Source organism: Marmota flaviventris, chromosome 10, assembly GCF_047511675.1.
Source record: "Marmota flaviventris isolate mMarFla1 chromosome 10, mMarFla1.hap1, whole genome shotgun sequence".
In the NCBI taxonomy this organism is placed as follows: domain Eukaryota; kingdom Metazoa; phylum Chordata; class Mammalia; order Rodentia; family Sciuridae; genus Marmota; species Marmota flaviventris.
In genome coordinates this window covers 103,094,635-103,119,982 of record NC_092507.1, presented here as the reverse complement: position 1 = coordinate 103,119,982, position 25,348 = coordinate 103,094,635, and the positions used below count along the sequence as shown (strand labels likewise).

General features: G+C 34.3%; 1 protein-coding gene across 4 annotated transcripts in view; it reads right to left on the bottom strand.

Moving 5' to 3' along the window:
• Rap1a (RAP1A, member of RAS oncogene family) overlaps nt 1–25,348 on the bottom strand; it is an 84,206-nt gene that overhangs the window by 19,778 nt on the left and 39,080 nt on the right. For 2 of the 4 annotated variants that reach the window (XM_071618185.1, XM_071618186.1), the window contains one exon: nt 1,198–1,228. In XM_071618185.1, coding sequence (XP_071474286.1) covers nt 1,198–1,228 — 31 coding nt within the window. Of the gene's footprint in view, nt 1–1,144; nt 1,229–25,348 lie in introns of all 4 variants that reach the window. The other 2 variants (XM_027940238.3, XM_071618184.1) reach the window with 1 other exon arrangement.

Sequence of the window (25,348 nt, the reverse complement as noted above, 5' to 3'; positions counted from 1 at the left end):
ACGAGCCACTGCATACGGCAAAGGCTTCTTTTTTAAGCTCTTATTTTTAAGATCCATTTGTTTATTTGATGTATTTACTTGAACGTCTCACAAACTTAAAATGTATCATGACTATTTCTTTTCTTCTAGTTCTCATATCAATCCAGCACAAAATTATGTCAGTTCTACTTCCTATTTAATACTCAAATCATCTATGTATCTTTTCTTCACACCATAGCTCCAATCCTAAGCTTTGCAAGCAATAACCTAATATACTTAATTAGTTTCCAATTTTATCCCAAATCCATTCTGAATCTCCTCAAAGTTATGGTGACCAGTCAAAATGCACTCATTCAAACATATCCATTCAAATAACTGCCCTTTTTCCACAAAAAAACAACAACTCTGTCTTCAATGTTTTCTCACTGTTATCAGAAGTAAACTCCAAGTTCTTACACAGTTTTCAAATCATGATCTGGCCTTTGCCTACCTATTACCTCATTTCCTTCTACTCCTCCCTATTCACTCCTGCTCCAACTATACTGACCCTTCTCTCAGTTGTTCAAATGTTTAGATACACTTATGACATGCTCTCCTTTAACACTCTTCTTTCAGAACACCTCTCCCACAACTATAATCAAGCAACTCTTTGTTTAACTGTGTATTTATTATCTTTAATGAATGTTCTAAGAGAGACTGTGGCTGTTTTGGTTTACTGTTAGGACCCCCGAGTCTGACACTGTGGGAAGCTCAATAATTATTTACTGAGTGAATAAGCATGTATGCAAAATATAAATTTCATTCTACATAAGTTTGGGGTGGAGCCAGAGGAGGACTTACTCCATTACAATCTTTAATAAACAATTTCCTCCAATGGGATGTAAATTCTTAAAAATAAAAACAATCCTATTCATTTCTGAATCATGAAATTGGAGCTTAATATATAAAGTATCTGATAAATGTTTGGTAAATAAAAAATAATAAAAATATGACCCATCAATATAAAACCACACATCTTTGGTTAATTCCCTGTCTCTTGTTGGATAGATACTAGGTATGTAAAATATGCCACCTTTTCCCCTTTGTGATTTTAAGTATGAAAATAAGCAAATGCCAAACTTCTGCTTTTATTATACTAATTGGTATAGTTAGGTGGCTAACTTACCAGAGCAGACTTCCCCACGCCTCCTGAACCAAGGACCACTAGCTTGTACTCACGCATGATGTGGTCTGTTTAAATACTGACAATCTGGAAAAAAAAAAAAAACAACACACAAATAATTTTAAAAATTAACAAATATGCTAAGAACAGTGATTTTGTTTTGTTTTGCTATTTTTTCCCCTTAATACCATTCAAGAACTTTTGTAGATTTTAGCTAGGTTTTCACAACAATAGCCAGACATTTTAATTCATGAAGATCATCAGTTATAAACCTCTTCATGTTACTTCTAAGAGTGACCAGAAAATAATAAGATTAAGACCAGTAGTTGAGGCCAGGTGTGGTGATACGCCTATAATTGTAGGTACTTGGGAAGCTGGGGCAGGAAGATTCCAATTGAAGACCAGCATGGCAACTTAGCAAGATCCTGTCTCAGAATGTAAAAGGGCTGGTGATGTAGCTCAGTCAAGTGCTTGCCTAGCATTTGCAAGGACCTGGGTTCAATCCCCACCACCACAACAAAACAAAACAAAACACCCAATAGTTGTGTTATAACTATAATCATGAATCCAATTCTTTTTAAAGCCATAACTTAAACCATCTATGTACTTTCTTCAAACAGTCACTCATGAGCTTTAATATAAAGTATATGCTATTTGCCTGCACATCAGACAGTAATTTTATATCATATTATAGCTAAACCATGTAAAATGTCATCTTGAAAATTATTAGGATAGAAATACGATAGATCAGATGAAACTGTTACATTTATCAGCAGGTGTTAATAATATACTTAAGGCTCAAAAGGCTGCAGAAAATAAAAGGAACATAAACTTTATTTTTTTTATCTTCATGGCTATACTAAAAGATTAAAAAGACAGTAAATAATTTCCAGTGGCCTTGGTGGAGTAACAAGGATCACACTTTTCATTCCATAGTAAACAGCTAGAACACTTGGCCATAATAATCAAATTCCTAAAAAAAGATAGCAAAGAGAGAGAGAAAAAAAGATCTTTTAAGTTTTTTAAGATAAAAAGTTTAGAAAAGAACAAAGTTTAGTTAGGAACAAAGTTAAACTAATATGTATCCCTGAATAAAAGTCAAAAAGAAGCAGGGCATGGTGGTGCATGCCTGTAATCCCAGCAGCTCAGGAGGCTGAGTCAAGAGGATCACAAGTTCAAAGCCAGCTGCAGCAACTTAGGCCCTAAGTAACTTAGTGAGGCCCCATCTCAAAATAGAAACTAAAAAGGGCTGCAGATATGGCTCAGTGGTTAAGAGGCCCAGGGTAAAAAAAAAAAAAGGCAAAAAGAAAAGTATATAATCATTGTCAATCTTTGACATATATAAAAAAAAGAAAAAATCATAACGCTTTATACATCAGGCATTAAACTCACCCCAGACAGTACAGCCTCAGACCTCTTGATGAAGCTGCAGAATCCCCTGCTTCAGAGAGTAGGATGTTTAGTGCTATGCTGGGGTGAGTGTTCAGTAGCTTACTGCATTGGAAAGGGTAACTGAGAACAATCCCGATGTGAGGAACCTATATTCTGAAGTATTTAGTCAAAGTTCAAGGACAGTGAACCTTGAATCAGCATACCAACTCTAAGGCTTCTGTTCATTCACTGCCAAAGTATGAAACAAACGAAGAAGATCTCTCTTCAAACTTAAAAATGTGCCTCAGAAATTGAAGCCTTTTGATTAAGTATGTGAGGTGATGGATATATTAATTAGCTTGATTTAATCATTCCATGATGTGTTCATATACCAAAACACCACAGTGTACCCCACAAGTAGATACAATTATATTTCAATTTTAAAAAGATAGAGATTGATGAGCTGCAGGTGTGGCTCAGTGCATGCTTAGCATATGTGAGGTCATGCGCCATTCTAGCAGCATTAAAAAAAAAAAGTGAAAAGGAAAAAGACGACGATAAACAAAAATACAGACTTCTTGGAAAGCCATTAAGACAGAAAAAAATGGACCATCTTTAAGATATGGAAAAAACAGTCAATATAGAAAGCTAAATAAATACAATGACTATATTCTTCAGGAATCAAAGTAAAATAAAGATTTTTTTTTTTAGATTCCTTCGTTAAAAATAAAGAAAAAGGAGAAATAAATTCATCAGCAAACTTAAATGGTGAATGAGAATAAATCTCAATGATTCAATAATCACTTAAACTTTATGCAAACAAATTGGAAAGTCTAGAGAAAAGAGTCAAATTTCTGGACAAAATTAAACCAAGAGGATATTAAAAAAAAACTCTAAATAAGCCAATAACTAGTAATAAGATTCAATCAGTAATAAAAATTCTCCAAGGAAAAGCCCAGGACCAAATGTCATCACAGCTGAATTTTACCAAAATTTAAAGAAGAATGAATACCAATGCTCCTCAATCTCTTCCATAAAACAGAAAGGGAAGGAAACTTTACAAACTTGCTCTACAAAGCCAGCATGACTCTGCTACCAAGACCTGACAAGGAAACAAGAAAACTATACAATAATATCCCCACTGAATACAGATGCAAAAATTCAACAATACTTGTAAATTGAATTCAACAGCACATTAAAAAGATCATATACAAAGATCAAGCTGGTTTCATTCCAATGATGCTAGTTCAACATATGCAAATCAATAAACATAATACATCATTTAATAGAATCAAGGATAAAAATCCGATGAGCATCTCAATATATGTAGAAAAAGTGATAAAATTCAACATTCCTTCATGATTAAAAAGCCCTGAGTAATTTAAACAGGTCATACCTCATCATAATAAAGGCCATATATGACAAACCTGGAGCCAACATCATTCTGAATGGGTAAAAACTGAAAGTACTCCTCAAAGATCAGGTACAAGACCAGGGTGTCTACTCTTACCATTCATATTCAATGGAGTACTAGAAATTTTAGCCAGAGAAATTATGCAAGAGAAAGAAACAAAATGTATACAAATAAGTAATGAGGAAGTAAAATTAAACCTGTTTGCAGATAAGATGATGTAACCATTAAAGAAATAAGAGACGTGACTCAACAGCTGAAATAAAATATTTTAAAAATTAAAAGAAACTTAAAAATACTTCAATTCAAAGTAAGAAAAAATGCAAACAAGACTAAAACCAAATACATAATTGCATCAATGCAAACCATCCAAACACTCCCAATTCAAAGGCAAGATAAAAAAGCAAGACCTAACTACATGTCCCTTCAAGAAACAAACTTCTGAATAAGAATATAGGGAAAGTTAAGAGTAAGATTTACTAGTGACAAAGTTGCTGCTAATATTATTCCTGTAGTTTGTTGCCTGCATTCAATATAAAAGGAAATATCAAATTTCATTCAGAGGTTAAGGGGGAAAAAAAGTGTGTGTGTGTGTGTTTTTAATACAAGTGCTGGGGATTTTAGATTAAGAATCTTTACCTATTTTAGGCAGTTATTAGCATTTTAGGTTACTCTAGTCTGACTATTCTCAAACAGATTTCAGGTCTTCTTCATGCTCCTTCTTCTTCTTCTTCTTTTAGTTGAAGTTGGACACAATACCTCTAGTTTATTTGTTTTTATGTGGTGTTGAGGATCGAACTCAGCCACGTGCTAGGTGAGCGCTGTACCACAACCCCAGCCCCTATTCTTACATTCAAGAGTGTTAGTATTTAATATAGGTCCTCAGGAATGAATGGATTTTTTTTCAAGTGCTTTCTTTGTTCTTACTCTATATGTCTATTCTAAAGTAGAAGGGCATGGCAGAGGAAAGCTGCTCAGCTCATGACAACAAGGAAGGGGGGGAGGGGGGAGAGGCACAATATCACACTAAACCAGGCATAATAGGTTCTAGCCTATGCAAAAGGAAGAAGTAAAACTGTTCTTTATTCATAGATGACATGATGCTGTATGCTGAAAATTCTAAGGAATATACAAAGAAGTTGTCAGACTGATAAATGAATTTAGCAAAGTTGCAGGATAAAAGGTTGATACAAAAATAAAAGAGCAACTGAATATCTATATATCAAAGAACTGAAAAATGAGATTAAAAAATAATATAATTTACAAAAGCATCCAATAAGAAATAAACTACTTACAAATGAATTTAACAAACTATGGGCAAGGCGCGTGCGCACACACACACAAACACACACAAAACAAGGCTGAAAGAAATTAAAGACCTAAAGACAGATATGCTATATTATGTTAAGACATGCCTATATTGTTAAGATGTCAATTCTCTTTGTGTTGATCTACAAATTCCATGCAATCCCAATCAGCAGATTTCATTTTTTGTGTAGAAACTTACAAGGTAACAATTATGGTTTATACCTGGATTGTCCCCCAAAGGCCCATTTCGAAAGCTGACCTCAAAAGCATCAGTGTTCAGAGATGAGGTTCATGGGCGGTAACTGGATTGTGAGGACTCTGACCTCATCCATAAGAGGGATTTATAATTTGAGTGGACTAGTGGGAGGTGGTAGAAGGGAATGGGTTCCTGGGAACATGCCCTTGGGGACTATATCTTGTCCCCAGCTCCCCACCTACACCAACCCCCCCCCCCCCCCCCCCGTTGGTATGCCTCTCCCCCTCCCCTCCCTTCCTTGTTGTCATGAGCTGAGCAGCTTTCCTCTGCCATGCCCTTCTACTATGATGCTCTACCTCATTTCAGGCCCAAAACGATGAAGCCAGCTTGACCATGGGCTGAAACCATATGCCAAAAGAAATCTTTCTTTCTTTAAGTGGTTCATGTCAGGTATTCTGGTCACAACAATGAAATGCCGACTAACACAGTGATTGACTTTTGTATAAAAAAGCAAGTTACCTCAAAAAGCAAGAAACTGAATAACCAACATGTTATGAAAAAGAACAAAATATTACACTGCCTTCAAGATTTATATAAAGGTAAATATAGTATGATATTAGCATAATGAAAAACAGATTAGTAGAACCAAATTACATCCATGAGTAGAACCATGCACATATATTCATTCATTTTTAAATAAAAGGACTGTATTATTCATCCTCCAAAATGGTCCCCAATTGTCTCAACCTCCACCTTCTGTAGTTCCCTCTCAAACTGAATCAAGATTGGATGGGGTGAGCAACATAATATGGTGGAGGTGACAAAAGCATGTAATTCCCAAATGTAGCTCCTAAAAGGTTTTGCGGCTTGTGTTGTGATCTGCTAGATCAGTGAGGGAAGTAAATTACCATGCCACATACACACTTAACCAGTCCTTCAGGAGCCACCTGAAGAGAAAATGAAGCTTCCTACCAATAGCCAGCAACAACCTGTCAACCATGTGAGTGAGCCAGCCACCTTTGAAACATATCTTGTGGTTTTTTAGTTAAGCCTCATGAGATCATGAGCCAGAGCCTTGCATTTAAGCCACTCTGAGCCACAGAAACTGTGAGAAAATGAAGTAATACACTGCCTTCAAGATTTATATATTTATTTTAAGTCAGTAAGTTTGGGTGAACCCGCTAACCATCGATAGATCATTAATAGAGGGCCAAAAGTAATTCAGGGTGTAAAAAATAGTATTTTAAACAAGTTAAGCTGGAATTGGCTGAGGATGGAGGTGGATCGGAAGAACTTCAACCCTAATTTTTGATCACAATAGCAAAATAGGAACAACTCAAGTATCCATCAAGAGGTGAATGCGTAAATAAATTGTGCTACACCCAATTAATGGAATACTATTCAGTAATAAAAAGGAATGAACTCTTGATAAGTACATGGACAAATATTAAAAACATGCTCAGCAAAATGAACCGGACACAATGAGTGACTACTACATGATTTCTTAGAGAAAATTAAGCCTGAGATTCCTATGGGAAAAGCATGTAGTGGATTCTGATGGCTATTTTAAAATCCAAGTCTGGACACAAAGAAGAAATCAATGGACTTGAGGCACAGACTCAGATGTCATTGTTATAAAATTTGGTACAATTAAAACCATAGCAGTAGATGAGATCAACCAAAGAGCACTTACTCAGTGAAAAGAGAAGAAAGCTAATCTCTGACAAATAACATTTTATTACAGAGATTTAAAGGGGGAAAAAACAAAGAAAGGGGAGGGGAGGGTAAAGTAGGTTTGTGTTGGACATTATGAATCCAATGCCATTTGTATTAGGTGGTTACCTCATTTCCACGAAAATAAAATGCTGACAGTTAAATAATAGTGCATATATTTTAATGCAGAAATATCCTTCTATTCTTTTCCAGGTCTCTTAGTTGGGGGCTGCTGTTGTTTTTAATAGTATGTCTTTCAAAAGACATACTAGTATAGCAAGGCTCATTTATATTCCTCAAATGGCTCCAGCTTTTCTTAGGCAACAGAAATTAGGGAGAGAACCCAGAGATGATATTATTTTGGGTATTCTGCAACAAGAAAATATTTGGCCCCTGTTCCTTAACTCAAGTGGTAAAACATACAAGTTCCAAAGTCATTTTTCAGATTCTGTATGTATAGAACATTTTCTGTACACATAAAAAATGTCTATGAATGAATACATAAGCACATTTGCAAATACAAGAATAAAATAATTCTTTACAATAAAGCACGTGGCTCATAAATTCTCAATAAGAATAACTAGAGTTATTTTTCTTTCTAAAGGGAGGGAGTGAGTTCTAACTCATTATTGCCAAGTTAAAAAACCACTATGTCCTTCCAAACAAATCCTATGCCTCTTTATGGAAATTTCTTGTGCCCTGCACTCCCAACACAGCACCAGAAAACTTCTTACTCTAGTTAATATTTCTTTACAAATACGGAGGACAGGAATAAACATTAAGCTATGTTTAAGTCAATCTTGGGTTCTTAATATTATGGTCAAAGTTATTTTTTCATTCTTTCTTCAGCAAAACTACTTCTTTTACAAAATAATATAACTAGACTTTTTTTCTGGGAAGCAAATCAATCCCAATTTTGTTGTCTCTGTATTTTTAAAATACATAAACTAAAGAATTACAGGATAAAAGCTTTTCCCACACAACTTAACCTACGACACAAAATTCACTAAAAGAAATTCAGTTGTGGTGAAGAATTTTGGAGCAATAACTTTTTACATTAAGGAACATCAAGGATAGATTATTAAAAATATTGTTTGTTATCTTTAAATATTCATAGATATCATGAATATTTTAAAACTGACAAATGGGGCTGGGTGTATGTATAGCTTCATGTTAGAGAACTTGCCTAATATTTGTAAAAACAAAACAAAACAAAACAAAAACAACCCCGTGTTGGAGCCTCAGCACCAAAAAACAAAACAAAACAAAACCATGACAAGTGCTCATACATAGCATGCTGTGGGGAAAGGAGAGTGAATACAGAAATCACGGTAAGATTTAAATTTCTAAAACACTCATCTTCATAGTATATATAATGAAAATTCAACCTCCTATAATATAAAATTATATAAGTAATATCTCATTGATGGATTCTTCACCATGATACCCTTCTTGTTTCTAATCCTCTCAAGATTGGTACACTTTGGTGGAAGAAAAATGTATATATCAAGAAATGCACCAGACATAATGTACAGTCATTCTATTATATAAATGTGGGACTGGTTCTGGGAATAATTCCCCTACCTTATACAGCAAAACACATAATAGGTGCTCAAGTCCTTGATATAAAATGGCATAATATTTCCATATAAACTATGCACATTGTCCTGTATACTTTAAATCTACAGATTACTTAAAAATACTGATACAATGTAAATGTTATATAGATAGTTGTTGTATAAATAGTTGCACTGTTTAGGGAATAATGACAAGGAAAAAGTACATACATGCAGTTTTTCCTTCCCAAGTATTTTGATTCAAAGTTGTCTGAATCCATGGATTTACAAACCTGAGGATACAAACAGCCAACTATATTTGCATCATAAACCATATGGCCCTAAAATCCTAAAATATTTATTATATGGCTCCTTAAAGAAAAAGTTTGCTATCCCTGTTCTAGTTTATCAGAGAAAACATTTGTTTAACAACAGCAGTACTGGGCAAGAAAAGGGCAAGAAATGTTAAAAAAGAAAAGATTAAGAAGAAATCAGTTGTTAAAGATTACTGTCTACTTGCCATGTACAAAATACTGTTAAGAACTTTATATGTATTTATATGTCTAAGTCTCACAACATTCCAATGAGGTGGGGACTATTATCCTCATATTTAGAGATAAGTCAGAGAGGTTAAGCCTAACCAAGCTCAAAAGATATGCACAGGAAAAAAAAAAAAAAAGCTATGGAGGGCTGATATGGTAATTTGAATGTGTCCCCTGTAGGCCCCAGAGTCATGTGTTAATAGTACTTAAAAGGTGGGGCCTTCAGGAGGTGATTGAGTCATGAGGACTCTGGTCATTCAGATTAACAAAATACTGGATTATCTCAGGAGTGGCTTTGTTATAAAAGTGACCTCTTTCTGGCTCACTTACTGTCTTGCCACGTGATGCCCTCTACACCATGTTATGTTGCAGCAAAGAAGGCCCCCACTAATACTGGTACCAGTGCTGTTACCATGCTCTTGAGCTTCCCAGCCTCCACAATTGTGAGTCAAAATGATCTTTCCTTTATGAGTTACCCAGACTCAGGTATTTTATTATAGCAACAAGAGAGCAGAAGTATAGATCTAAAAGTTCCACCAGCTACCTAACAGTAAGTCTAGAAAGAAAATAGAGAACCAAAGTAATAATAGAAGAACAATTTCATAGGTAAACTAAGAAAGTTAGAAATTTTCAGATTCAAAGTGTCCACTGAATGCCAAATATGGTGGGGTGTATGTGTGTGTCTGTGTATGTATATATGTATCTATCTTCACATTTGAACATAGTTAAAATTTAAAAGCACTAAAAATGAAAACAAAATGCTAAAAAGTTTCTAGAAAGGAAAATCACAATCCTCTCCTCTTGAATACTGACAGACCTTCAGTAACAAACAGAGGAGCAGAAATGATGCTAACTTCTGAAGACAGGTTACAAAAGGTGCCAGAACGACCTCCAAGGTCTTTCCCTACTGGGATCCACACCTTTGGATCCTGGAGCTGTCAGGCTATACTGAAGCCACCACTGTGGAGAGATCACAGTAAACTGCTTAATGAGCCCCAGCTGTTCAAGTCTTCCTACACTTATAAATAAAGACATCATCAGGATGATCCCACAGAGCCACTATCTGACTGCAATATCATTTAAGACTTTATGCTAGGGGCTGGGGTTGTGGCTCAGTGGTAGAGCACTCACCTAGCATGAGTGAGGCCCTGGGTTCAATCCTCAGCACCACATATAAATAAATAAATTAAATAAAGATACTGTGTCCAACTACAACTAAAAAAATAAAAAAAATAAAAATAAAAAAAGACCTTACACTAGATCTACCCCATTGTGCCACTCCCTAATTCCAAATCCAGGAAACTATGAGTTTTTTACAGTGCCCCCCAATTAATCAATCAATAAAGAACAGATGAATAATACAAATATATCAGTACATCAACTTTATTAACATATTAATAAATTAGATAAGAAAATAAAATGTAATTATAAAGCAAAACATATCAAGAAAAAGTTGACAAAATTAAAGAGAAAACTATGTGATTATAATCATGATAAGGTTTTAACAAAACTGGCTTAGTAACTAATAGAAAAAGGAAGACAATATTTTTTTACAAAAAAGGATATATAAGACTTGACCAGAAAACAAATCAACTCAACTACATACACACACATACACATACTATACCCAAACTGCAAACTACATATTCTTTTCAAGTGCATACCAGTCATTTATTAGAACAGACTATTTTGGGCCATAAATCAAGTAGCAAATTTCAAAGGACTGAAATAATATAGGATATATTTTCTAACTACAGTACAGTTAGACTTGAAATCAATACAAAAATAAAATTACATTATCCCAAAAATGTTTATTAATTAAACTCTTCTAAATAATAAATGGGTCAAGGAAGAAATCAAGATGGAAATTAAGAAATCTGAACTATTAATAAAAATATGTTAAAAATATTTTAAAAATATTTATTGGAGCTATTCCAATAGAACAAGGAAAGTGATGTGCAAAAGAAACATAAAACCACACACAAAAAATTAATAAAGAGTAAAGTTAGAAATCTAATTATCACCATATATGTGCAAAAATCTGGAGGAACAACAAAACAAACCCTTATTACCCCAACATTTTGGTTTGGGAGAAGTTAGGGAAGAAAAGGCAATGATATTGACACTCATTCTCTCTACATATTAAAAAAAAATACAAGTCTACATAATTGGAAAATGTAATGCCAATAATTAACTTATATATGACTTAAAAATAATGAGGTGGTACAGGACTGTAATTCCTGTGACTCAGGAGGCAGGAAGACTGGGAGTTTAAAGTCAGCCTCAGTGACTTAGTGAGGCCCTAAACAACTTTGTGAGATCCTGTCTCAAAATAAAAATTAAGAAAGGCTGGGAATGCGGTTCAGTGATAAAAGACCTCTGGGTTCAATCCCCAGTACAAAAAAAAAAAGGGGGGAGAGGGGGAGGAGGGAGGAAACCTGAGGAAAAGGGCAAAGAAAACTTAATGCAATTAGCCAGAAACTGAAAAATAAAGAAACAATAGGAAAGGGAGATAAACAAAGATAGAGGGAGTAAAACAAAAAAAGATTAGTAGTCACAATAAAATAAAAGGAAAATTTTGCTAACCACAAATGATAAGAATTTATTTTATGAAAAATGAGTGCAGACAAAGACTTAGAAAAGACCTAGAATACAATATACTTAACTTACATATAGTGAATCTTATATGAATAGCTGGGTTTTGTCTTATTTTAAATGCTAAGGTCAGTATTTAACAACAAAATACCTGAAATACAGTAATTGTTTCTTTAATGTCAATCTACTGTAAAAAAATGGCTTTAAACATGGTTTTTTAGCCCTCTGAATCATTCCATTTTAGGATGGTCTAATTGTTGGAAAGATCTTTACATTGCTGTTTCTTTGTAGTGGCCACCTGCTGGGTTTCACTTCTGCCCACTGCTGTAAATAGAATAAAGAGAATTCCTCTTCCATTCTATACTCCTTTATTTTTTTGAAAAGTTATTTCTCCTTCTTTATGTATCTTAATTTTCAATAAGCAGTCTTCTTTTTCAAATAATAAAGTTTTAAATTCTGTTATTCTGGTCTCTGAAAAGGCTTCAGTTCTCTCTTATTCTCTTAAAACAAGCTTGGGACTGGGGGTGTAATAGCATGTACAAGACCCCGGGTTTGATCCCTAGCACTATAAACAAACAAATACATAATTTTTAAAATTTATACTATTAAGTGGTATTACTAAAAGACTTAACACAAAAGAACAATTATTTCCTTAATCTATAACAATTACTTTAAACTTTCATTCAGATTTATACTGCTATCCTTTTTTAAAAAATTTATTTCTTACATACAAGACAATAGTGGAATGCATTACATTCATAATTATCCATTCATAGCACATTTTTTTGTAACTCTATATATATGTTCACGCCAAATTATGCCTTATACATGAGCTCTCTTTTTTTGCATTACAATTCTTAATACACCTTTATACCATAATTTATCATATCTGTTTGTATATAAGGTATGTTGACACCAAATTCACATCTTCATATATGTATTTTGTATAACAATGACCATCTCCTTCCACCTTATTCCACCTTCCATCTTATTCCCCTTCTCCCTCCCTTTCACTTTCACCCCTCTTCCCTATCTAGAGGTAATCTTCCTCCCATGCTTTCCCTCCCTACCCCACTTTGAGTCATGCCCCTTATATCAGAGAAAACACCCGGCATGTTTTTTTGGGACTGGCTAAATTCATTTAGCATAATTTTCTCTAATGCCATCCATTTCCCTGCAAATGCCATGATCTTATTCTTTTTTAGTATTGAGTAATATTCCATTGTGTATAAATGCCACAATTTTTTCATCCACTGAAGGACATCTAGGTTGGCTCCACAGTTTATTGAGAATTGAGCTGCTACAAACATTGATATGGCTGTGTCCCTGAAGTATGCTGTTTTTTAGGTCCTTTGGGTATAGTCCGAGAAGAGGAATAGCTGAGTCAAATGGTGGTTCCATTCCCAGATTTCCAAGGAATCTCCATACTGCTTTCCAAATTGGCTGCACTAATTTGCAGTCCCACCAGCAGTGTATGAGTATACCTTTTTCCCTGCATCCTCACCCACACTTGTTGTTTGTTTTCAAAATAGCTGCCATTCTTACTGGAGTGAGATGGTATCTTAAAGTAGTTTTGATTTGCATTTCTCTGATTGCTAGAGATGATGAGCATTTTTTCGTATATTTATTGGTTGATTGTATATCCTCTTCTGAGAAGTGTTTGTTCAGGTCCTTGGCCCATTTACTGATTGGATTATTTAGTTTTTGGGTGCTTGTCTTATTGAGCTCTTTATATACCCGAGAGATTAGAGCTTTACCTGATGTGTGAGGGGTAAAAATTTGTTCCCAGGATGTAGGCTCCCTGTTCACCTCACAGATTATTTCTTTTGCTGACAAAAAACTTTTTAGTTTGCCTTTTTTTAAAGATATTATAATTATGACAGATGAGAATTTTACTTCGTTTAAACAATACATGGTAAAGTAGTATTCTTTTCTTTTTCCTTTTTTAAAAATATACTTTGTGTTAAGTCTGGAATTATCAACCTAATTCCTCACCCAAACTTGCCTATAATCTGTTTCATTCCCTTCTCTCTCTGCTCCTTCCCAACTCCTTTTACCAAACCAAACAAAAGAACAAACCCCAATCGTTCCTGGAGATTACCAGTTGTCCTCTTAACCTACAGAAAGATGCTATCAACCTAAGACTTTCTAGTGCGTTAGTTTAGAACAGTGTGCTTCACAGTGCCCACCCACAAATAACTACAGATTGAATATCCTCAATCTTGGGCCAAAAGATTTTTAGATTTGTGATTTTTTAAAATGTTGTAATATTAGTATAGACTTAATCAGCTTAAGTATCCCTAATCCAAAAACAATATCTGAAATGCTCCAAAATCTCAAACTTAAGAATGCTCAAAAAGTTTGGATTTTGGAGCATTTATATTTTGGAATTTTGAATTAGGGATGCTCAACCTGTACTACTATTTGCTACCAGTTCTCCATAAAAACAAGGCACTTGGCCTAGTACTATGATACCTTTCCTAGGTATACTGATTAGTTCAGCTGAATATTGTAAATACATAATACCACAGAGTTGATGACAATGTTTTTTAAGAGAAGAAAACACTAAATTATAGATCATTCTCAGTATTGTGCCATCACTTTTTGGTACTGGCATCAAAAACTTACTACTAATACGTAAAACTCTCTTAAAAGTACATTTCCGTAATTTCTTGAGTTTATGTATTTCCATACTCCTGCCTTATACACATAATTAAAAAGGAGCCCAAATTCTACCACTTTAATGCATACACCTACAACCCAAATTAAATCTTCATCAAAATGTTTAGTAAATTGTGTGTGGGGGCCACATGTCTATAATCTGTAATCTCAGCTACTCAGGAAGCTGAGGCAGGAGGATCACAAGTTCCAAACCAGCTCCAGCAACTTAGTGAGGCCCTATCTCTAAATTAAAAATAAAAGGATTCCCCAATCCTTTTATTTGGACGCTCCAAGAGTGTCCCTGGATTCAATCTTCAGTACTGGAGGAGAGGGGAGCTTTAGTAGAGTATGACTGACACAGTTATCCTATTCATTGACTGCATCCTTGTAATTCTCCAAATATTCAGGTTAAAGTTTAAAAATTGTAATTCAATCCTCTTACCTATTCAGAAGTTAAGTTTTTGGCTAGTATGACAAGTAGTCTTGAAGACTTAATATACTATTATGACAACAGACCTAATTATCATTTGAACTTATTTCCTAAAGCTAATGTATCCAGTTATCTTTCATAACAAATTTCTGTAGCACATATAGTTATATATCCTTTTTCATTGTCTGTACCTTCTCTCTCTTTTTTTTTTCATTTAGGTCAATTTCAACAGGACTGTTAATTATCTTTTTCTAATAACCAATTTTGGCTTCATTGATGTTCTATTTAGACTGCTTTTGTATTTCTCTCAGTTGTTTTTATGTTTATTTCCTTCCCTTTTTTAAAAATTTTTAATCTTACTTTGGATATTCTGGCTTATTGGTTTTGATATTTTTTCCCCTGCTCTAATTAATATTGCAGATCCTCCATCAGAGATCACTTTCCTTCTACCTAAAGTTTATATTTTAAACAACTTTTTTTTTTAGTGATGTCCAATTAGTGGTGAAAATGACCAGACTTTATTTATCTCAGAAGATTCTTTATGTTTAATATTAAAAGATATTTTAGTTTAGTAGTTATTTACTCTCAGTACATTGTACTTACTGCTCTGTTGGTTTTTTGGTTTCTATTTTGCTCTCAGTAAGTCAGTTGTTAGCATAATTACAGAGTTTTGAAAGTAATCTTTCCCCTCCTTCTGGCTATTTTTGAGATCTGTCTGCAGATTTACCTATGAAATGTTTACAGGCTTAGCTTTCTATTTGTCTTGTTTAGTTTCACATCTTTAATTTGTATCTTTTTTGCAGTTTTGGAAATTTTTATTCATAATCTTAAATATCTCTACTGGACTTTTCTTCATGTCTGAAATTTTGGTTAAACCACTGTGAGACCTTTTCTTTTTGTATTTGTAAAAAAGTAGACAAAGGTGCTGTCATGAGACTATATAGTAGCTTAGGCAATCAAAGCATTTTCTTCCCCTCTCACATGACAGTTGGAAGGGAATAGTCCAGGGCTTGTTTGGCAATTTAGCAATCTGAGACCAAGTATGTACACCTTGGTGCTCTGTCACCCTTAAAATATTGCCTTCCTTTACATGGTATTTAGCTCAATACCATGCTACATTCCAATTCATGGGAAGGAATAGAGAGGAAGGGAAGGACATCCATACCCTTTTCCTCTTCAGGCATAATCTAGAAGTCACACATGTAATTTCCATTTGTATCTCAAATTGCCAAAATCTGATTACCCCAGTCAGACCTCACTATCAGAAAGGCAGTGAACTGGAAGCTTTACCTGGGCATTCAACACATCCATTCATAGAGGAAGAAATGTTATAAGGAAAAACTAAGGATTTCTGCCACAATTTTCATTTTTTTCCCTTTCTCTCACATATTTTCCTTTCTTGTTCTCTTTATTTTGGTTTATCTATTTTTCAAACTATCTTCCTTTTCATTACTTCTCTAGTATAATCTACTGTTAACTTGTTCACTGATCTTTAAAGAAAAAAATTTTTTTTTGGTACTGGGGCACTTAACCACTGAGCTACAGCCCCACCACCCCCACCACCCCCACCACCTCTATTTTTAAATTTTTGAGACAGGGTTTTGCTAAATTGCTCAGAGCCTGGCTAAGTTGACTGAGGCTGACTCTGAACTTGCGATCCTCTTGCCTCAGCTTCCCAAGTTGCTGGGGTTATATAGGTGTGTGTCACCTCAGTTGGCCAATCTTTAATTTATTTATATATTTCATGTCTAGTTCTTTTTTCAAAGCTAACTGTAATTGTTCATAGTCGTATTTCTTTCTCATAAGCAGTACACAAATAGTTAAGACTGAACTTAGGATCCACTTGCTTAGAATCCTGGCTCTACCATCACTGACCTTGGTCAACAAACTTCCTTGTTCTGTGCCTCAGTTATTTAATCTGTAAAATAGTGATAATAGTCCCTATCATAGAGTTGTGAAGATAAATTGAATTAATATGTATAAAGTATCAGAACAGTATGAGGTTCTCAGGAAGTGCTACAAAAGTTAGCTATAATTCCATCATTCATATATTTTAAATCATTTTTATTTAGCTAAAACACTCAACTTAAGTTCCATATCTAATAATTACAAAATATGAAATCAATGGGAGTCCAATTCAGCTGTTATTTTGGCTGGTCTTTGTTTTCAATATCTTTTTTCCTTTTTGAACCATGAAATTTTTTTTTTTTAAATTGTGATATGCATTTGCTTTTGTCAAGTGCTCAGACTGCTTACACACTGTCTCCTCCTTTGACTGATGCTACTACTTACTGGCCATCATAACTATAAATCCTATTTTTAGCTTAGGTATCTAGGGGATAATCTAAAAAGTGTGATTTAGAGATGGATGGATTGTAACTATGAAATTTCAGAGAGTTATACCCCTTCCCCAATCTGCATCACCACTTCAACTCAGTGCCAAGTTTTGAGACAGTCAGTTTTCCTTATAGTTGGCAGAAGTTGAGGGTGGCACTGAAACTTGGTGGATTGTCTTTTAATAGACTGAGCTTAGTCTGCTAAGGCACTAAAACCCTAAGCTCACGTTTACCCAGTTTAGTAAATACCCTCAAGACAAAAAATAGGCTCTGCATGCTGGTTCTTACTCTTTAGCCTCTGAACATGTCTTACAGAATGTCAGTTCTTTGATACATGAAAAAAAATCCTTATACTTTTTTCCTGTCATTTTCAATTATTTGCACTGGGGAACCATTAAAGAAGATAGTCCATCACTTGACCAAAAACCAGTTCCCTTTTTCCTTCAGAATACTTACTTTTCTTTCTCTTTCTCTCCTTTTTGTTTTCTTTCCTTTTTGGTATTAGAGATTAAACCCAGAGATGCTTAACCACTGAACCACATCTTTTGTTAAATTATTATTATTATTATTTTAAAATTTTGAGACAGGGTCTTGCTAAGTTGCTTAGGGGCCTCACTAAGTTGCTGAGAGGCTGGCCTTGATTTACGATCTTCCTTCCTCAGCCTCCAGAGTTGCTGGGATTACAGGCATGCACCACCACGCCCAGCAAACACTTTTCAAATAGTAGAAAATTGATATTAAAGCACTGCTAGGTTATAACCAATTAAACCATGCACGTTTGCTTCTTGTTATTAAATGTTATAATCAGTCCTAAGATCCTTGTCAAAACTTAATCATTGAAGGTGATCTTCCTGGTGAGGAATATACAATAAGTAGTAGAGGAATTCACAATGCTTTTGCAAAGAAGAATCTGTCACAAATTAACAATTTCAGTTCCAATAATGTTCCTTAAGTTTACAGTTGTAAAAGGTATCTTTACTTAAAAATCGCATATAGTCAATACATATATCTTCATAAGTGGGAAGTCATAAATGTATATTTAATGAAAAATTCCTTTATAATCATCTAAAAATGAAATTATGAATAGTAGTTTTTGAAGAATACCATTTTAATTAAAGTGGTAATTTAATCAAAAAGCAATGCTTTGAATTTTGTAGCACTTTTAAAGGTAGAAAGTAAGCAGGGAGGAAGATAGTAGTGTTGGAATCACCTTGGTGGAGAATCTGTTACCCTGTAGGCAGAGAACCTGTCCATTTCTTTCCTTTCCTCTTCTTTTTCTACTATCAAAACTCAAACTCTACACAGTAATTATTATTCTCCTAGGATTACTGAATTAGCCTCTTAACTAGTCCACTGCCACTCACTCTATGTTGTACATTGGTTCTACACTACAACCAAAATGATCTTTTTAAGATATAAATCTTATCATGGTAATCATTCTCCTTAGATGATTAAAAGGTTTCATTTTGCTCTAAGGATAAAGGTTAAAGTCCTCAAAGTTCTTAATGATTTGGCCCCTTTCTACTTTATCTTCTTCTCTACCCTTATTCTCTATGCAGGTCACTCTCTTTTTAGCTACTTAAATCTGATACCCTCATCTCTACTACAGCTCTTCAGCACAAACTATTCCCATTGCCTGAAATGTCTTTTTTTTTTTTTCCCTTCTTCACTTAGTTAATGCCTGTTCTTCTCCTTATATCTCAGCACAAGTGAAAGTTCTATAAGCTATCCTTCCCTGAATGCTTTGAATCAAAACCTTATACACTCTCATTGAACAGCTATCTTTCCTTAGTAATACTTGTCACTGTTTCAAATCAAAAATTATTTTTTACCCGTGTGATTATTTGACTACATAAATTAGACTGTAAGTTCCATTAGAGAAGGATCATTTGTTTCATTTACCTAAAACAATAAAATTGGCATATGGTATTATGTTATATAATTATCTGTTGAATGAACTAATAAGTAAATGGACATTCTAACAGATCAATATTAATTGATGGTTTTTAAAAGGGGGCTATCCTTCCATGACACATACTTTAAAAAGAAAAACTTCTAAACTTACATATATTCTGCTTTAAGGCTTCATGTAATTCACATACAATAAAATAATGGATTTAATAAAATATTAACTATCATTGAGAAAAAATATTAAAATTCACACAAATTATCTGCCACATATAGTAAATCCCAATCTCTGTTAACATTTTAATTTATATTCTATTTTTAGAATATCTGTATTGTGATCTAATTCTTATTTTCAATTACTATGTTGTCATAAAAAAGAAATTTTATCTCATTCTTCATCAAAAAGTCCTTAGATATTAATTATAGATTTTGGGTATGAACACTATGTTGCCTGGCTCAGTATTGCTACATGGAATCATACAAATAATTCCTAAGTGATAGTTTTTGTATTACTATAAATAACAGGAGCATATAGTTTAAGAAGATTCATCCTCTGAATTTTTTCAAAGAGACAATTAGGGGGGAAAAAAGAGACATTTTTGTCAAACAACTTAAATGTGATAGGTCTGTTCCTCCTACTATGGATTTTCATACCATGAAGCAAATGAATTGGCAATCTAAAATAATACTTCTATGGTTTGGAAACTCAAAAATTAACTAAAAGAAATTCTGTCATTCACTGTATGCTGTGTTTTAATATACTTGAAAATAGTCTCCCTTTCAGTTTAAACTGTCAGTGATCAAGGTTATGTATGAAATCATCAGATTAGGCCATTTTGTCTTATCAGAGAAACAAATATTGTAGAATAAAAGGAAGTAAACAAAAATACTTTTAAGTAAAAATCTCAAACTTACTAAAATTATGTAATTTTAATTCAGATTAAATCTCCAAAGTAAAATATATTCTTTATATCAAAATTATAAAAAATATAAAAAGAATATTTATCAAAGGCCCTTAAACTATAATTTTTTTTCCTCCTAAATACTGACAATACCTCTAATTAACAGAAGGGAGAATATCACTGTATCCAAAAATATCTTATATTTGTGCCTTTGGGAATGACATGTGCTCTTGGATATATGAGCTGTAAAAACCAGTGAATGCTCATATCCTGTTTTAGTAACAGTCACTCAACAAAAAGTGCATTACCAGTAAATGGAAATAGGGAACTCTGTCTTTTTCACATTACTATCTACTTAGTAAAATGAATATTCTTTAGTAACTATTATCATAGGCAAATAAGACATTTGTAAACCATTATGAAAAAATTTTAAGACAGTGACTAATACCTTCACGATGACCAAAAAACATTTTTTTCCCTTAAAGACACCAACCAGGTATACATAAATATAATCAATTCTGAAATCTCTTTTTAAAAGCATTTAATTAATTTATTTTGCGGTGCTGGGGATTGAACCCAGGACCTTGTGCATGACAGGCAAGCAGTTTACTACTGAGCTACATCCCCAGTTCTCAATTTTTAAATCTTGACAGGTATACTTCTATTAGCATTACTGCCAAATAAACTCTATATTCATAATCTTAAAATGAAAAAGTATGAATTTAGAACAATTTCTAAAGCAAAAAGGTATAAGTATCACAACTTTCTGATACCTTTATTTTTTGAACACACTATTTCATTTCTTCTATCTAGCTGAAATGTTATGACCTTTCCTGGAAGGAAAAGTAAAACCATATGATCAATGGTAACTGAAACTTTTATAGCATTTGGTCATTTAGAAGCTCTTTCCCTTATATTTTTTATGTTATCAAAATCAAAATTATGTATCACTATCCTGATTATAATGATGACAAAACATACAAAGTTTAATTCAGATTAAATACTTAGGCATAAAGTAAACAGGTGACTATATTCAAACCGATGTCTCCAGATTTTAAATACGATTCTCTTTTCAATATATTATGTTTTCTTATATAAGAATAATAACAATAGCAAATATTTACTAAGTTCTTACTGTGCATCAGGAACTGCTGTAAGAAATCCTCATAATATGGGGACCAGAGATATACCTCAGTGGTAGAGCACCTAGCAGTCTCCAGCATCATCAAAAAGAAAAAGTCATCACAATAACTCATGATGCAGGCACTAGTAATATGCTCAAGGCCTCATACATGGGAAGAAAAAGCCACGAATCACACTCAGCCTGACTCCGGAGTTCACACTCTAACATGCTAATAACATATCTCTACTTGTATGTGTACAGAGACTTGTATATGCCTTTGGAGGAAAACTGAGAGGCAACAGGACATGGAAAGAGGAGAGATCTTTCTCCATGTACATTGTATGTATTTCTTCAAGTCCAGGGAGAGGAAGGAGGCAAGGGTAAAAGGAATATCATAGACATAGAATTCCAAGAAAAAAAGGCATAGAATCAAGAGAGTCCTGAAGAATCTAATGGAAAAATTATTTTTTAAAAAATATCTAGGTGGCTTGAGCATTTACTGTGAAAAGTGAAAGAAAGAGTACATAAGATATTTTTAACAGCAGGCTGATATTCTAAGAACTCAGAACTTTCCTATCTGAGGAAGAAAGTCACTTAATTTTTCGAAGAGGAACTTGAGGAAAAAAAAAAAAAGCTAGCTCTACGAGCATTGTGTAGGATGGAACAGAGAATGAGAAACTGGAGCAGAGAAACCAGTTCAGAGGGCAAGAAAACAAACTTCAAAACTAGTGAAAAAATAACCCTGCCTGTTAACCTCTCTTAGTCTTTAGCAACCCTTTAAGGCTAACATTATTTCCGCTGAATATTTAAAGATGTCATCCCTAGTGCCCTGAACAATATTTGGAAAACAGTAAATACTCAATAAATATTTACTGAATAAAAGAAAGAAATGGTTGAGCCTGAATTCAAAGCTAGACTATCTACACTAATGCCTCTGGACTTTTTCACTATGTTCAATAGTATTCTTAATTCAATAATCCAGACAACCTTTTAACATCTCATGATAACAGGACTGGGACTTGGGATAAAGAAGAAAGGTTTAATCTTATAAAGAAAGAGAATAGTCCAGTAATATTACTGCGAAGAGTAAATGAAATAATGTGTATCTAATACTTGGAACAGAACCTGACAAACATCTGCCAAAACAAAATAATAATGATAACTACTACCACTATTATCAGTTCTTACTCCTGTAAATAGAGTGTTACTGGTAATCTGAAAAGAATTTTGGAAAGGTAAGAAGAATGAATACACTGTTAGATTAGAACCCCCAAATTAAGAGGCAGCATAATAAAATATACTGATTCTTTTTTTTTTTTTTTTGGTGGTACTGGGAATTGAAATCAGGGATGCTGCACTACCATTAAGGTACTCCCCAGCCCTTTTTATTCTTTGAGTCAGGGTCTCGCTAAGTTGCTCAGGCTGGCCTTGAACTTGCAATCCTCCTGTCTCAGCCTGCCACGTGGCTGCACCACCATGCTTGGCTTGATTTTTTTTTTTTTAACCTTACTGAAAGGTCTACAATTCTTTGGAAAGCATATACACATCAAGAGAAATGAGGTATGTGTTGAAGACCAAAGAACTTAATAACTCATGAAAAGAAAGAGCTTCTACAGGATCTGGATCCCAAATCAGGCTTTATACATTGTACATCATTTGCTCTCATTAATATTCAATTTCCTTATTAACAAAATGAAGTTGGACTAAAACAGTCTACAGTTTCTTTATAGTTAAACAATATAACATTCTTTAGGTACAGAGCTTAATGCTTAGTCCCTCCCAAATTAAAGTAAAAAGAGAAATCAATATTTTAGTTGATAAAAACAATGCCACATTAGCAAACTACTGGTAGGATTCCCATGTTAGCCTTTTTGTTTTAAGAGCTTCAAATCTATCTTATCACAGGCAGTGTTATGAGTTTTGAATCCTCACAAGTGCTAAAGTTCTACACAACTTCCCGTTCCCAGGGCCTAAGGCAGGAGGATCAGTGGCTCAGTTTGGGAGGCTAAGGCAAGAGGATCAAGAATTCAAACCCAGCCTCAACAACTTAGCATGGCCCTAAGCAACTCAGTGAGACCCTCTCTCTAAATAAGATACAAAAAATAGGGCTGGGGATGTGGCTCAATAGTTAAGTGCCCCTGAGTTCAATCTACGGTATTCCCTGCCCCCCCCCCCCCCCGCCAAAAAAAACCCCAGAAAACAAAACTCTATTGAGAAGCAATCCTAAATCCCAATAAGTCTACTTAATTTTTTAAGATGAGGATGGAAAAAATATCATAATACAATTAAAATTCTTGCTTTCATGAGAAATGATTCAATTTGAACAGGTTCTAGACATTACCAATAAACAAGCATCTTTGATTTTGTGCCCAATGCTAAGAAATATACAAAATGGCACATAACTATTTGGCTTACAGAACATGAAGATGAATTACACTGGGCAATCCATTCGACTTTCTCAAAATGGAATCAAAAAGAGATCCTATAAGCTGGAAAATTTTTTAAAAAATATTTATTTCTTTTAGTTGTACACAATGCCTTTATTTTTATTTATTTTTATGTGGTGCTGAGAATTGAACCCAGGGCCTTGCATGTACAAGGTGAGTGCTCTAGCGCTGAGCCACAACCCCAGACCCTAAGCTGGAAATCTTAATCTGGCTACAGAGATATATAAATTGCTGATAATATCTACAAATGGATTTCTTCAAAGAATTGAACAGTTTCAAACATTTCCTTTTGTATGGCCATCAACCCTAGTAGTCTAGGTAAGCTGCCATCAGTGATCTCTGGATCACTGTAACAGCTGCTCAGCTGATCTCCCCAGATGCAATCTTTCCCCTCCAATCCGTTCTCCACAGAATGTTCTTTGTAAAAGAACAAATTTGATCACACCAGTGACGTCCTCTGACTCCTTCCAGGTAAGGTATTTCAGTGATTTACCAGAACTTAATGATAGGCCAAAATGTTAACCAGGCTTCTTAAGGGTTACATAGTTCGATCCCTAATCCCATTCTAGTTTCATCCAACCACATGCTCCCTCTTATCCTTCTCAATGCTCCAACCAGTTTGCTGGCTTAATTTTTTCCAAATGCCAGTGATATGCTGGCTGGGAAAGTGTTTTGGAGAACCATAAAACATGAAAGGGGGATAAATTCATAAGACATGTAGGTTTGTTTTTAAAAAGTTATACTTAAGCATATACTTACTTTTAAACTTCATCTAAAAGTGAGGGGAAATTAAAGAACAGAGTTATCCAGACATCTGAGGGAAGTGGAAAAATCTTGAAGATGCTTGCTGGTGACTTTTTTAAGACAAGAAGGGTGATGTAACAGGAGAGCAAAGAGTGGTGATTAGGAGATAAGGTAGGAGGTGAAACAGAGTTAAATGCAGGCCTTTGGGCCATGGTAAGGATTTTGGCTTTTACTTGGTATGATACAGGAAATCACTGGATGGTTCTTAGCAGAGAATGTCAAGTTTCCATGGAAAGTTTTGGAAGATTCTCTCTTGGCTATGAAAGAGGACATTAAGGGCAAAGTTAGGAAGATCAATCTGAAGGCAGCTGCAGTGGAGGTGGTAAGTGTTAGTTTCCAGATATGTTTTGAAGATAAGGGTCAAACAGGAGAGAAGCTGGGAGAAAAAACAACTGCTCTAAAAACAAAACAACACAACAAAAAAACCAATCTAGAGTGAATAAACACCAAACCACAGACTCAGAAACTTCATAGAACATCAAGCATGATAAATACCAAAAGATTTACACTGGGGGGCGTATATTCAAACTACAGAATATTAGATTTAAAATGTTGAAAAAAGCTAGAGGAAAAGAGAAGCAAAAATAAGAATTACATTAGGTTTTTTCAGAAACAGGCAAGCAAGAACAGTGCGAAGTGAAATTATTTAAAGTGTTAAAAACAAAAACAAAACAAAACCCTACCAAGCCGACAATTCTGCCCCCAGCTCAATTGTTCTTCAAACTGAAGAAGAATCACACTTCTTCAAACAAAAATTGAGGAAAACTGTCACCAGTAGACCTGCTTTGCAAGAAATGTGACAAGAAATTCTTCAGAAAGAAGGAAAATGGGGATGGGGTTGTGGCTCAGCAGTAGAGCGCTTGCCTAGCATGTGCAAGGCCCTGGGTTCGATCCTCAGCACCAC